Source organism: Myotis nattereri, assembly GCF_964212035.1.
Source record: "Myotis nattereri genome assembly, chromosome: 6".
Classification (NCBI taxonomy): Eukaryota; Metazoa; Chordata; class Mammalia; order Chiroptera; family Vespertilionidae; genus Myotis; species Myotis nattereri.
In genome coordinates, this window is record NC_138081.1 from 92,255,207 (window position 1) to 92,268,127 (window position 12,921).

The 12,921-nt window shown below is 47.7% G+C and overlaps 1 protein-coding gene across 1 annotated transcript in view; it reads right to left on the reverse strand.

The window, feature by feature from the left end:
* The window catches only part of SYNE1 (spectrin repeat containing nuclear envelope protein 1), a 387,878-nt gene extending 376,187 nt beyond the window's left edge, over positions 1–11,691 (reverse strand). Inside the window, exons 1-2 of the mRNA XM_081094059.1 lie at positions 11,479–11,691; positions 4,107–4,374 (exon numbers count right to left, since the gene is read on the reverse strand). Of these exons, the coding sequence (XP_080950185.1) occupies positions 4,107–4,173 (67 nt within the window). The 5' untranslated portion in view covers positions 4,174–4,374; positions 11,479–11,691. The remainder of the gene's footprint in view (positions 1–4,106; positions 4,375–11,478) is intronic.
* Positions 11,692–12,921: the final 1,230 nt, after the last annotated feature.

A 12,921-nucleotide genomic window follows, 5' to 3' on the forward strand; every position in this document is an offset into this window, starting at 1 on the left:
ATATCCATCACAAAAAATATTTTAATTTTTCGACCCAGTAATCCCACTTCTAGGAATATATCCCAAGAAACCAGAAATAATAATCAGAAAGGATATGTGCACCCCTATGTTCATACCAGCACAATTTACAATAGCTAAGATTTGGAAACAGCCTAAGTGCCCATCAGAAAATGAATGAATTAAAAAACTATGGTACATCTATACAATGGAATACTACACTTCTATAAAAAAGAAAGAAGTCATACCATTTCTAAGAGCATGGATGGACCTGGAGAGGATTATGCTAAGCAAAATAAGTCAGTTGGAGAAAGATAAACATCACATGATCTCACTCATATGTGGAATATAATAAACAACATTAACTGATGAACTAAAATAGACCAAGAGGCATAGAAGCACCTAACAGACCATCCAACCTCAGAGGAAAGGTGGGGAGCGGGGGAGGAGAGGGAGAGAGATAAACCAAAGGACTTGTATGCATTGCATATGAGCCTAATTCATGGACACAGTCAGTAGGGGGGGAGGGGCATCTGCTGGCGGGGGTGGGGGGGTGGGAATGAGCAGGGAGAAGTCAATGGGGGAAAAAGGATTCATATGTAATACTTTAAACAATAAAGAATTAAAAACAATAAATTACATTCAAACATTTAAAAAATATATTTTATAAAAAACCACACTAAACATTAGTACTCTTCTCTCTCCTCTTACCCCTAACCATAATCTTAAAAGAATTGTCATTCAAACCAAAATAAGAATAAAATGTTTGTAGGATCATAAGCCAATTCTGAATTATTTTCAAATTTACTTTTTATAATTTCCATTTATTTCCAATCGCATCCAGAGAATTTCCCCCATTTAATGCACTCAAAGGAAAATCTGCTTTATTAGCTAACTAGAGGCCCAGTGCACAAAAATTTGTGCACTCGGGGGGGGGGGGGGTCCCTCAGCCCAGCCTGTGTCCTCTCGCAGTCTGGGACCCCTCGGGAGATAATGACCTGCCGGCTTAGGCCTGCTCCTGGGTGGCAGAGGGCAGGCCCGATCCCTAGGCGCAGCCCCTGGTCGGGCTCAGAGCACAGCTGATTGGGGAGTTAGGGTGCCAGCCCCTGTGCACAGAGCAGGGCGGATCGGGAGGTTGCAGTGCCACCCCCAGTCACACTCAGGGTAGGGCCAATTGGAGGGTTGGGGCACCGCCCCCTGTCACACTCAAGGCAGGGTCGGTGGGGAGGTTGCAGTACCACCCCCTGTCATGCACAGAGCAGGGCCAATCAGGGGGTTGGTGAGCTGCCCCCTGTCACTCACAGAGCAGGGCCCATCAGGGGGGTTCATGCTCCGTACCCTGTAACGCACAGAGCAGGGTCGATCAGGGGTTGGGGAGCTCCCCCCCGTCACGCACAGAGTAGGGCCAATAGGGGAGTTGGGGTACCGCCCCCTATCACACATGGAGCAGGGCGGATCAGGGGGTTGGGGCGCCACACCCTGTCACACTGAAGGCAGGGACAATGGGGAGGTTATGACTCTACTCCATCACACACAGAGCAGGGCCCATGGGGGTGGGGGGGTTGGGGCACCGCCACTCTCACACTCAGGGCAGAGCCGATGGGGAGGTTATGGCTCTACCCCGTCACACACAGGACAGGGCCCGGCGGGGGGTGGGGGGGGGGGGTTGGGGCGCCGCACCCTGTCACACACAGAGCCACAGGGCGATCAGGGGGTTGGGGAGCTCCCCCCTATCAGGCACAGAGCAGGGCTGATCAGGGGGTTGGGGCGCCTTCCCCTGTCATGAACAGAGTAGGGCGTATAGGGAGGTTGTGGCCCTGCCCCTGTCACACACAGAGCCACAGGGCGATCAGGGGGTTTGGGCACTGCCCCCTGTCACACTGATCCCGGTGCCGGGAGGCCTCGTGGCTCCGCTGATCCCGGTGCTGGGAGGCATATTACCCTTTTACTATATAGGATAGAGGCCTGGTGCATGGGTGGGGGCCGGCTGATTTGCCCTGAAGGATGTCCCGGATCAGGGTGGGGGTCCCCACTGGGGTGCCTGGCCAGCCTGGATGAGGGGATGATGGCTGTTTGCAGCTGGTCACACACCCTTCAGGGTGGGGGTCCCCACTGGGGTGCCCGGCCAGTCTGGGTGAGGGGCTGAGGGCTGTTTTCAGGCTGGCGGGTGACTAAAGGTCCCAATCGCTCCTTTTTTTCTTTTTCTTTTTTTATTCTGGGCCAGCTTTAGCTCTGAGGCTTGGCTCCAGCTCTTAGGCCTCAGCTGCTGAAAGCAGGTATCTGGTTTGTTTGGGTTCTATAATCGAAACACTGTTTCAACTCCAGCTCTGAGTTCCCAGCTGGCTGACAGCAGGTTTCTGGGGTTTTGTTTAGCTTCTATATTTGTAACAATGTTTCAAACTGCAAGCTCAGAGGCCAGCAGCAGCAGGCAGGGAACGTTGGAGTCCTCCATCACTGAAGCAAGCAAGCCTCATGTTCACTTCCAGCTGCCTGGCTGCCGGCTGCCATCTTGGCTGGCAGTGAATTTGCATATTTCCCTGATTAGCCAATGGGAAGGGTAGCAGATGTATGGCTAATTACCATGTTTCTCTTTTATTAGATAGGATTACCTTCCCCCATAGTTTGTAAGAGACCTGTAAGTTTCCTTTCCATTACTTCAAAGATGAGGTCACTGCGACACCAAATGCATAGAATGGTTCAGTAATGAACACCCAGGAAAACAGCCAAGACAAGACACAGAGGCATGGAACTCCAAATTCAGTATTGGAGTTCTGAATGCAAGAGGCAGCCAGTCAATGATTGGCTGCTGACATACAACTTACACTTTCATGGGAGATCCCTGGCACTGGGCAGACCCAGTCAGAGGTCTGTTCAGCCTATGGAGGATGTCTATGCCCACACGCTCAACAGAGATCTGTTCTTTTATCTGGCCAGGCTCTTTCTGGCATTTCAAGTGGCATCTTACAACAATAAATGCGAAATAAGCACCACTCACGCCAAAGCATCAAAACTCTGTCCGGGCAGATAAAAATGATTGGGGATCACGTGATGAGGGGAGCTTCTAATTGGTGATTTCTGGTCGGGTGGGGAAACTGCCAGTTTCCCTCACGACCTGATTTTCTAAAGCTGGGAGCATGTTGCGGGCCATAAATATCCAGACTTAAGCATTTAGTCTGTATTTGAAAGGTCAAGCGTGCTTAACTGAAAATTAATGCTGTGCACATCAAGTCCACTGCAAGCCAGGGAAGTGGAGTTATGACAGATTAATATGATGCCCAAGGTGCAAAGCCACACTGATCACTTGCTGGAGATTCTAGAAAACCAGAAGGCCAGCCTGTAACATTATTGGACAAAGACTAGAGCAAATCCCTGCTAACACTGGGTATTTTTGTATCCTAAGAACGTGCGTTTGAAGCCTGGGGGAGGTAGAATGGGAATTGTACAGAGAAGCAGTCTTATATCTATAGATGATGATGATTTTTATGGCTCAAGGAGTATACATGTTGAAAGAAAATTCACAAATAGGAATCGTTTATGAGCTGCCATAGCCTTTGACTGTTGATTCCCTTGCAAAGAGCACCTTGCTCTTAGAGGAACAACACAGGTGGGAGCGGTTCCAGTCCACAGGCTGCCACTAACCACAGATCTCAGCACCCCTTTGGGCCTCTTTGGCCCATTTTTCTTAAAGACTTTCTATGTCTCTAAGGGCTTTCCTGTTGGGATAAGTAAGCCACTGGTTTACTTATCAGACAATAGCATCTAGTTACTTGTTACCACTGTCACGGAGCTGTGTTGCCATTTGTTATTGACGGAGAGTTTGCTATAGCACTGAACTCCCACTGGACACCGAATAACCATTACTAAGGCCACACAAACGCAGATGCAAAATCAACGTAAGAACTTTGTCTTTTTGCTACATAAAGAAGACAGAATCTTAAGGTAGCATCGACTCGTTTGAAAACACTGGGACAAAAGACATTTTGCTATTCCTTGTTATGATTTCGTAAAATTGAATAAAAATGCAAGCGCCTTGAAAAGTTCTGAGACAAACGGATATGAAAGCGTAGTAACAACAAAAGCCCAAAACGAGGGCCGCTTCTGTGCCTCACCTTGCAGCCTCTGCATCACGTTGGCAATGTCCCGCGGAGACCGAGAGGCCGTCCTGGAGGCTGCCATGGTCCCCGCTGCAGCATGAAACCCACAGCAGAGAGGCTTGCTCCAGGCAGAGCAGGACAAGGCTGCTCCAGAAAACACCTCGAACTTCACTGGATCGATGGGGTCATGATGCAACCCCAGGCACGGGGGCAGCCAGCGCGGAGACAGCACTCCCAAAGGTGAAACCACTTCTTTTCCTTCCTCTTCAATAAACTCAGGAACCTGAAAAACACACAGAACAGGGACATTATTAAAAAAAAAATCCACATAGGTCACCATAGTGCTCAAATCAGAACTATTTCTATTCAGTTTGAAGAAATGATTCATTACCAAGTGAAATGAATAATGGGGAAATACTTACAAGGTACTAGGCAACTACTAGGAATTCTGATGATAGTTGATAAAACAAATACATACACAAGACATATGCAATCAAATTGGTAGCTAAGAGGAGAAGTGTTCACTTTTAGTTCATGGTTTTAAAATACAAACTTTCCCCAGTGGTCTATGAAAAGTGAAAGTTTAAAACATGGAGTTCCATTTCTCTTTACCCATGGGCTCTCTCTCTCTCTCTCTTTTTTTAAATATATTTTATTGATTTTTTACAGAGAGGAAGGGAGAGGGATAGAGAGTTAGAAACATCGATGAGAGAGAAACATCGATCAGCTGCCTCCTGCACAACCCCCTCCTGGGAATGTGCCCACAACCCAGGTACATGACCTTGACCTGAATCGAACCCGGGACCCTTCAGTCCACAGGCCGACGCTCTATCCACTGAGCCAAACCAGTCAGGGCTACCCACAGGCTCTCTCACCTATGCTGTGTTAGCCTGCTTTGCACAGATGATGTTGCTGTTTTGTTTGTACACTTCCCAGGAATGAGATAAAATCTTAGCTCCTAATAACACTTTGGTGAATTAAAACATAAATACAAAACTATTTTTATTCTAAAATTTTGAGTTTCAAATATCCTGACTTTAGGAGTCAAAATTGGTTAGATTTCGTGTTATTTCTCTCCACACTGATTCTGAAGTAAGTTGTAAGGGTGAAGTAGGAGTGGTTAAGCAGACAAGACATTTTCCTTCTAACTTCTTCCTAAAGCCTCTACTTTGGTCCAGTTTAGCTCATAATTCTTCAGTGGGGGAGGGGGAAAAGAGGTAGGAGAGTAGTTGCTAAAATCTTGACATTGAGACATGTACTTGGAACAAGAATTTCTTAACCCTGGGGTTAGCTGAAGAGAAGGTTTTGCCACAGATAAAATAATTAATGACAGAAAAAGAGGAAAGTGAAAAATGTGCCCAGAGAAAGAAACTTAACCACGGGGCCAAACCAAAGGGGCCTGTGTGAGAGTGACACATTACAGTTCACATGCATCTCTGTGATATGATGATACTAGTAAAGGTGGAGAAGAGAAATGGGGAGAGGGGCAGGGGAGGATGCTAAAAACAAAACTGTAAAGAAAACACAGCACATGTATGTGGGATGGTCCACCTGTCAAAAGGAAAAATAAAAACATAAGAAGAGTCCATGAATGCTATCAAAAATTCTATTATCAACTGAATGTATATAAATAGCATTATTTGTGGAGGGTTGGTTAAGTAGAAGCATGTAAGTACAATGTACAACTGGCTGTAAGGTGTCATTATTAACACTAGTATATAATGGGTTAGAATACACAAACTCCAAGCTGATAGTAATCTTTTTAAAATTATTTTATTTTTTAATGTATTTTTATTGATTTCAGAGAGGAAGGGAGAGGGAGAGAAATATAGAAACACCAATGATGAGAGAGAATCATTGACTGGCTGCCTCTTGCATGCCCCACACTGGGGACCAAGCCCAAAACCTAGGCATGTGTCCTGACTGGGAATCGAACTGTGACCTCCTAGTTCATAGGTTGATGCTCAACCACTGAGCCACACCAGCTGGGCAACAGTAATCTCTTTTAGATTACCATTTTGAAAAGGATGCAAAACATTGCACACTGCTACTGTCCCCACGTGCAAAAGCATCTAAAAGGTGGACTGGGGCAGGAAAGGGGCTCTGGTCACTTAGCAAGTTAGGGGACGGGGTGGGCGCAGTGAATAGCATTAGTTGATAAAAAGGCAGCGGCGGGCTTCTCTTGGCTACTTGAAAGGATATCCACTAGAAGTAGACCCAATACTTGGCAGCTTCTCGGCTGAAGGGGTGCTTCTCAGTGGGTGGCTCTCCGAGTGATTCTCAGAGGAGAAATGATTACTATGGCTGGCCTGTCATGCATCCAGGCCCACAGTGCGATGACTGTGTACCTGTTAGCAGCCTTCGCCTCCTGGGGACAAATATTCCACCTGCCCACGTACACAAGCTACCTTAACCTGAAAACCAACAGACAATGAGAAGTGCCTGAGGAATCTTACAAGGGCCTCTTCTAAGCTGTTAGAAAGTTAGGTTCTCCAAATGCAACACTGTAACTTTCTGAAATCTACCTATCTATCATCTATCTATCTATCTATCTATCTATCTATCTATCTATCTACATATACTGTATACTAAGTAGGGATGAGGAAAGAGATTCATTTTCATTCAGCTGCCCCACACCAAGCCATGCTCAGCACTGTAGTTCACAGATGATTAAGACATGGCCACCACTGTCAATCAAGAATTGTGAAATTAAAAGGATTTTTAAAAAGTCATTGCATTGCAGATCACCATGCTCCTGCCCTTGTATAGTTCACATTCATGTTACCCAATAGATTAATACTCAAATATGTATCTATCCTTCCCTCTATCCCTCTTTTGATACCACATAAAAGCCAGAATAGCTCTGCTGTGTCCACCTTCAGCTTACGCATCAGTCTTACTTCTACAGTGTGTCCTATTCCTCTTAGTACCACCCTTCAGCATTATTTTCCCTCAATTACTCCAATACTACACATCTATACTATTATGCATATGATTTGTCTTATATTTTTCACCATTATTAGCCTTGGCTCACTCTAAAATCATTGCTAGCCTTATCTCACTCAAATTAGACCATGGACATTTTGCAGGTATAGAGACTATAAGTCTTATTGCTTTGACATCTCACCTATTGATACCAAGTATATCTGTGAGCACATCGCAGTCCTCAATACATATTTTTGTTTAATTAAATCAAGTTCATAATACTTCACCTCTATGAGCTAACAACCAGAAAACCTTCCACCCCCTGCAAAAGGGGTTGATGCAATATCCTTCCTATTTTAGACACAAGATAAAATATTTTGCATGTGTACACATATTTCCTCTTTTGCAAAATTATGATACTCTTGCTTTTTACGGATACTTTAACTTCAGAGGACATATCATTTGATTTAAAAAGTTTGAGTGAGTAAAACAAAGATAATAAAGGAGCCCGGGAATTAGAAGCTATGAGCTCTAGGCTTAGTTTTGTTCCAAACAGTTGGGTGATTTGGAGCTGGTTCTGTGGACAGAGGCCCTCGACCACTGCCTGTCCCGGGGAGTGTGGTGCCAAGAAATGGGCTATAAAGACGTGGAGCAGAGTCCGAATTCTGCCTCTTACTGTCCGTGTGACCTTAAGATAAGTGAACTTCTCTGAGCACTTGTTTCCTCATCTGTAAAAGGAAGTAATTTTATGCTAATAAGTTTGATTTCATCCTGCTAAATTAAATTTAAGGTGTGCCTGGCATGTAGTAGAGCTTCAGTTCCTCGCTGGCTCCCGCCTTCCTTCCCCTGGCCTCCATTTCTCTCCCTGCAATTGGAGCGAAGACATGCTCTCAGGCGAGCTCTTCAGTTCCAAAAGCATTGGCGGCACCTGTGACAGCTAAAACCACTGCTGGTCCAAGGTCACAAGATCTTGAAGGTCGCTCCTTGGACTGACTGATTACCTAGCAGTGGCTGTGGCCGTGATCTCTGAACCAGAATGATGGGAAGATAACCATGTCCAGGGTGATTAAAAGTTTTAATAGGCACAGGATATTGTGAGGGTGGGAGAGGGAGAGGGGAGCAACCAGTATTAGGATGGAAAGGGAGAATTAGGTGGACATTGCTAGGCGGTGTACCAATGAGCAGTCCCTGCACCATCTCCAAACCCTTCCAGCAGGAGGAGCTGAGATGACAAGGGAGCTAAGTCCATCCTCCATACCTAGCAGAGAGGCAAGATTCCTGAATTTATTATTTCATTCAGAAAAAAAAAAAATGTATTGAGAAACTATTTGACAATGGTACTAAGTAAACAGCAGTGAACAAGACAGATAAGCCTCTCTGAGAGCTTATGTACCAGAGGAGGAGATGATAAATCAACACTACAGCAAACTAGAGTGAGTGTTGTAACGCAGAAACCCAGGGTTCTGTGGCAACAAGCTCAGTGCCCAATCAATAGCCATCTGCTGTATTTACTGTGCAGGATGCAGAGGGATTTTAACTGTCTGCTGTCTGGGATTCTCCTTTCTGAACAGCATGCTCTTCTGTCACCCACACCTGTGACAAGCACAGCAGCAAATCATCACGGCCGGATGGTTCTCAACCTTCTGGCCCTTTAAATACAGTTCCTCATGTGGTGACCCAACCATAAAATTATTTTCGTTGCTACTTCAGCACTGTAATGTTGCTACTGTTATGAATCGTGATGTAAATGTCTGATGTGCAGGATGGTCTTAGGCGGCCCCTGCGAAAGGGTGGCTGGACCACCAAAGGGGTCGCGACCCACAGGTTGAGAACCGCTGCTCTAAGCAGAGTGGACAACTGGCTACTGAAGCAGTTTCTTGCTTGTGCTCCTAAAAGAGAAGACACTAACTAGGAAAAACACTAGAAGAAACACTTCGAGGCCACAGAAATACATCTTAAAGTGACGTCACTACAGGTTTAGGTGTGGAGAAACGAGAGCAGAAAATTCCGAACCCGCAACAATCAGAGCTGAGGTGGCTCATTTCTGACTGAAGAGGATGAAGTGACACCATAAAACATAAGCTGATGGACAGCACGCTGCTGGGGTGTACATGAAGTACGGCTATTACTTAATCAGCTGCCTAAATATGCTCAAGAATAGCATCGCTATTAAAATCCACTTAAACAAAAATAGAAAAGCTAATGAATGCATTCCGACCTCCTTCTAGCTAAGTTCTTTGCTGGAAGGAGTCACATAAGTGTCTAATTTTAAATTTCGTTATTGATTTTCTCTTTCACCCTTTAGTAATGGTCTAATTAACAACAACAACAAAACTAAGGTGGCTAAATGGAATAAAGATGGCTAGCGGGAAGAAGAGGCCCATCCTGGAGTTACCATAAATACACTGCTACCGTATGTGTGGGGGGGTCAGTGAGTACAACTGGTAATTACTCGCTATTATGATATCTACAGGGCACCAAATAAGCATTGGTCCTTAGCCTGCAAGAGCAAAAATACAAGCAAGTCATCAAAAGACAAAGTACAGAGCCGATGGGCATGAAAGATATTGTCACGAGTCAACTTCATTTTTATAAGCTTGGAGTATTATTAATCATGCCCAAACACATCAGTTACCTTTCTGTCCTACTTTGCTAGAGTATAGACCGCACTCTTTGCCAAACATGAGCTCTTGTTGAATTAGTCCCTAAGGAAGGGTACAGGACTATACTACAGAGGAGGAGAAATGCAGATTTCCTCACCGGGGAGTCCTGGGTCCTGTGGCTGTCACCTTCAGGCCACAGGGTGTGGCGGTAGAATCTAGCGCGGGAACCACAGGAGAAAATGCTACCAACCTTGCCCAATCATGGGCTTGCCTCCTCTTTCCATTACACCGCCTCTCATTTCTAAGAAGCTGTTGCATAATTATCAGAGAGCAAGTCTTAGGTGTAGCACCCTACACATTTCACACAAGCAACTCGTGAACATTTTAAAATGGTAAACTACCCTTCCCCAATCCCTACTCCTTTGCAGAAAAGAATCAAGTGAGAAGAAGTCTTTTCATGGGCCCAGTGACCACAGAAAGAAAGCAGTGGGGAAAATCACCAGCTGAGAAAGACAATAATGAGACTACCACGTAGAAGCTAAGCAAATGTTTTCAAAGGTTAGCAGTGTTATCTGAGTCAAGCGGCACCTTTATCTTCTGCATGAAACATACTAAGCTAGCCTTCATCTGGCACATTTCATTCTGAATTTGCCACAAAGTAATACAGATTCAAAGACACAAGAAGAAATAGACATGTTCTAGTCCACTGCGCTGGTGATGTCAGGGACTTTTTATCTATACTATTCATCTTTTTCACCTTGGGGAACAGCAAGCCTCTGGAAAAAAACCATCCTCATGACTCATGATTCAATCAGCATTTTACGCACATGTGGGTCGCATGAATAACCTTTGCCTAATTGAGAATGATTACACTTTCTCTTGGGTAGATCTGGTTTCTGGTTACAAATGTTTTCTTTCGGCAAGTGGCTCCCAGATGAAGACAAACATAAGCACTAAAGAAAAGAAAAAAATAATAATTCACTTTGAACTTTCTTAACCTTCACTGAAAAATGGCAGCTACAACCATGGTTTCTACTCCAAACTGAGCAGCTCAGACATGAACATTCCGGGGTGGTAGGGCCGATTCCACAGCGGATGCTTCTGGGCCCGAACCTGCAGCCTCCAGGCTGGTACCCAGGCTGCACACCGTTTCCCAAAGGGGTCCCTCTGCTTTGCAGCGGATGCTGCTTCCTGTTGCCTGGTCCTCTGCCCCTCGCCCGGCACCTGCCGCCTGGGGAGCACCCTTGCACAGGACTCCTCGGGCAGCAACGCACCACCCCTGTCTGAAACGCGTGTTTCTGGAGGAGAGGAAAGTTGTCTTGCCCCCTAGCGTGGGCTCTCCGCGGAGGCGTTTGCTGGGTGACAGCTGAGGAGAGTCTGGAGCTGGGGCCTCCTTCAGGCTCCCAGCCCTGGGCTTTGCCGCCCGCCCCCCTCCCTCAGCCCTTCCCAAAATAGTCTGGGCTGGAGGAAGGGAGGCTCCGAGAATGCGTCCAACGCCCCACACCTCCCATCGGAGAGGAGCCGCAGTGCCAGCCATCACAACGAGAGGGTGGCAGCCTTTGGCTTGGGCATCACTGGAGCCCGAGAGAGAGGTGCCATAAGCGGAAATGACAAGCCAGAGAGGGGGCTCCGCAGAGGGGCAGCTGCGTACAAGATGCTGGGAACACGCTCCCCTCCTCCGGCCTCCCCACCCAAGAGCGCCGCACGCACACCCCACGGCCCCCGCCTTCCCCCGAGCACGCACCGCCCGTGAAGCAAGTGCAAACTTGCTCGCAATTTGTCTGCCATCTCTTCGGCTTGCACCCAGCCTCTCAGCCCCTCTCCTCCTCTTCCCGCCCCCCATCTCTCCTTCCTTTTACCTTCTCTCTCCGGGGCTGGCCCAGGCTCCAGGCGGCGCAGCGAGCGAATGGCCGGCGCCGTCTCCGTGGCCCCGGCGCGAGCGGATGCAGGGCTGCGGGGAGCCCGCCGCCGGGTGCCGAGGACAGCGCGCAGGGCGGGCTCCCGAGCCGCAGCCGCGCTCCCGGGCTGGCGCACCGGCTCAGCGGGCGCCGGCTGCTCCGCCACGCTCCCTCCTCTGCAGTCGGGTCCTCCCCCCGGCTGCACCCTGGGGGTTTAGGCCTCCCCCTTAGCCCCCTCCCCCGGCCCCCCGCCGCTCCCGGAGCGAAGACTCCTTTCCGAGGGGCAGGTCGGGTGTCGGTGCAGTTCCCAGGCGGGGTCCCAGCACTACCCGGAGTCGCCACACCCCTCCTGGCCCCGCGCCAGGCTCCAGGTTGCGCCGGTCCCTGGACGGGGCACCGGGAGGGCGTCTGACAGGCGTCCCTTACCTCCCTCCCGGAGATGCAGGGCCTGGGGCTTTTCTCTGCAGCAAGGTCAGGCCTGTGACCCACCCTCTCGGTGAGCCTTTCACCTCCTGGGGGGCTAGGAGGGAAGAAATGGCCTAGAGCCCCAGCAAGACTGTGTGTGCGCCGGCCCCTAACTTCGGCCTGGGGTTTCCTCGCCGGGTGGACCTTTTTGGAGCAGAACCTGTCTTGAAAGGCTGGGGAAGTGCCCTGATGGTCCCAGGAAGGAAGTGATGCAGTGCAATAAGAACATTCCAGGGCTCCCATTCAATGGACTTTTCAGAAAGATAACAGCAGCTGACCTTTTGACTGTCAGTTCAGCAGCCCGTAGCATCACGGAGACTGGCCGGGCTTTGCAGGGTTTTGCTATTGTTGTTTATCAAGCTTCGCTCTCTTGAGAAGGCTCTGGGCATCTTCATGGGATTTAGTGCTGAGTGTTTATTAAGATGATGCCGAAAAGTGGCCTCCAGTTCCGTGGGATGCACCATCTGAGCCTGTGTGAGTCTTTCCGGACAAGGCCTTCTCCTGGTGCGGGAGAGATCCCCGTGTTGGTGTTGCCTAGTAGCACTCAGGAGAGTGATTTTGTTGTGGTTTTATGGTTTCCAAGCAAAGTCAAACACAGTCTCTCTTCACGGACAATGAAGTCCAAGGGCAGCGGGAGGAGGGCAGCTAAAATAATTGAAGCTATGTTGCAAGAATCTTAAGCATAATAATTACCCCCTCGGATTTTCAGTCTGAACAAAAACAGTTCTGATTCTCTAGCTTTGCTGAATGGAGGGACTGGCTTACAAAGCAAAAGCTTCTCTTTCCCCTCACTCACTGCCAACACTCCAGTCTTTGGCTTTGCATTTTCTTCCAATTTTTTCTTTGGATCCTTTAAAAATAGTAATAGCCACGTGCTATATGATGACAGTTTTGTCAACAACGGATTGCATCTACACTGTGGTCCTATAAGACTATAGA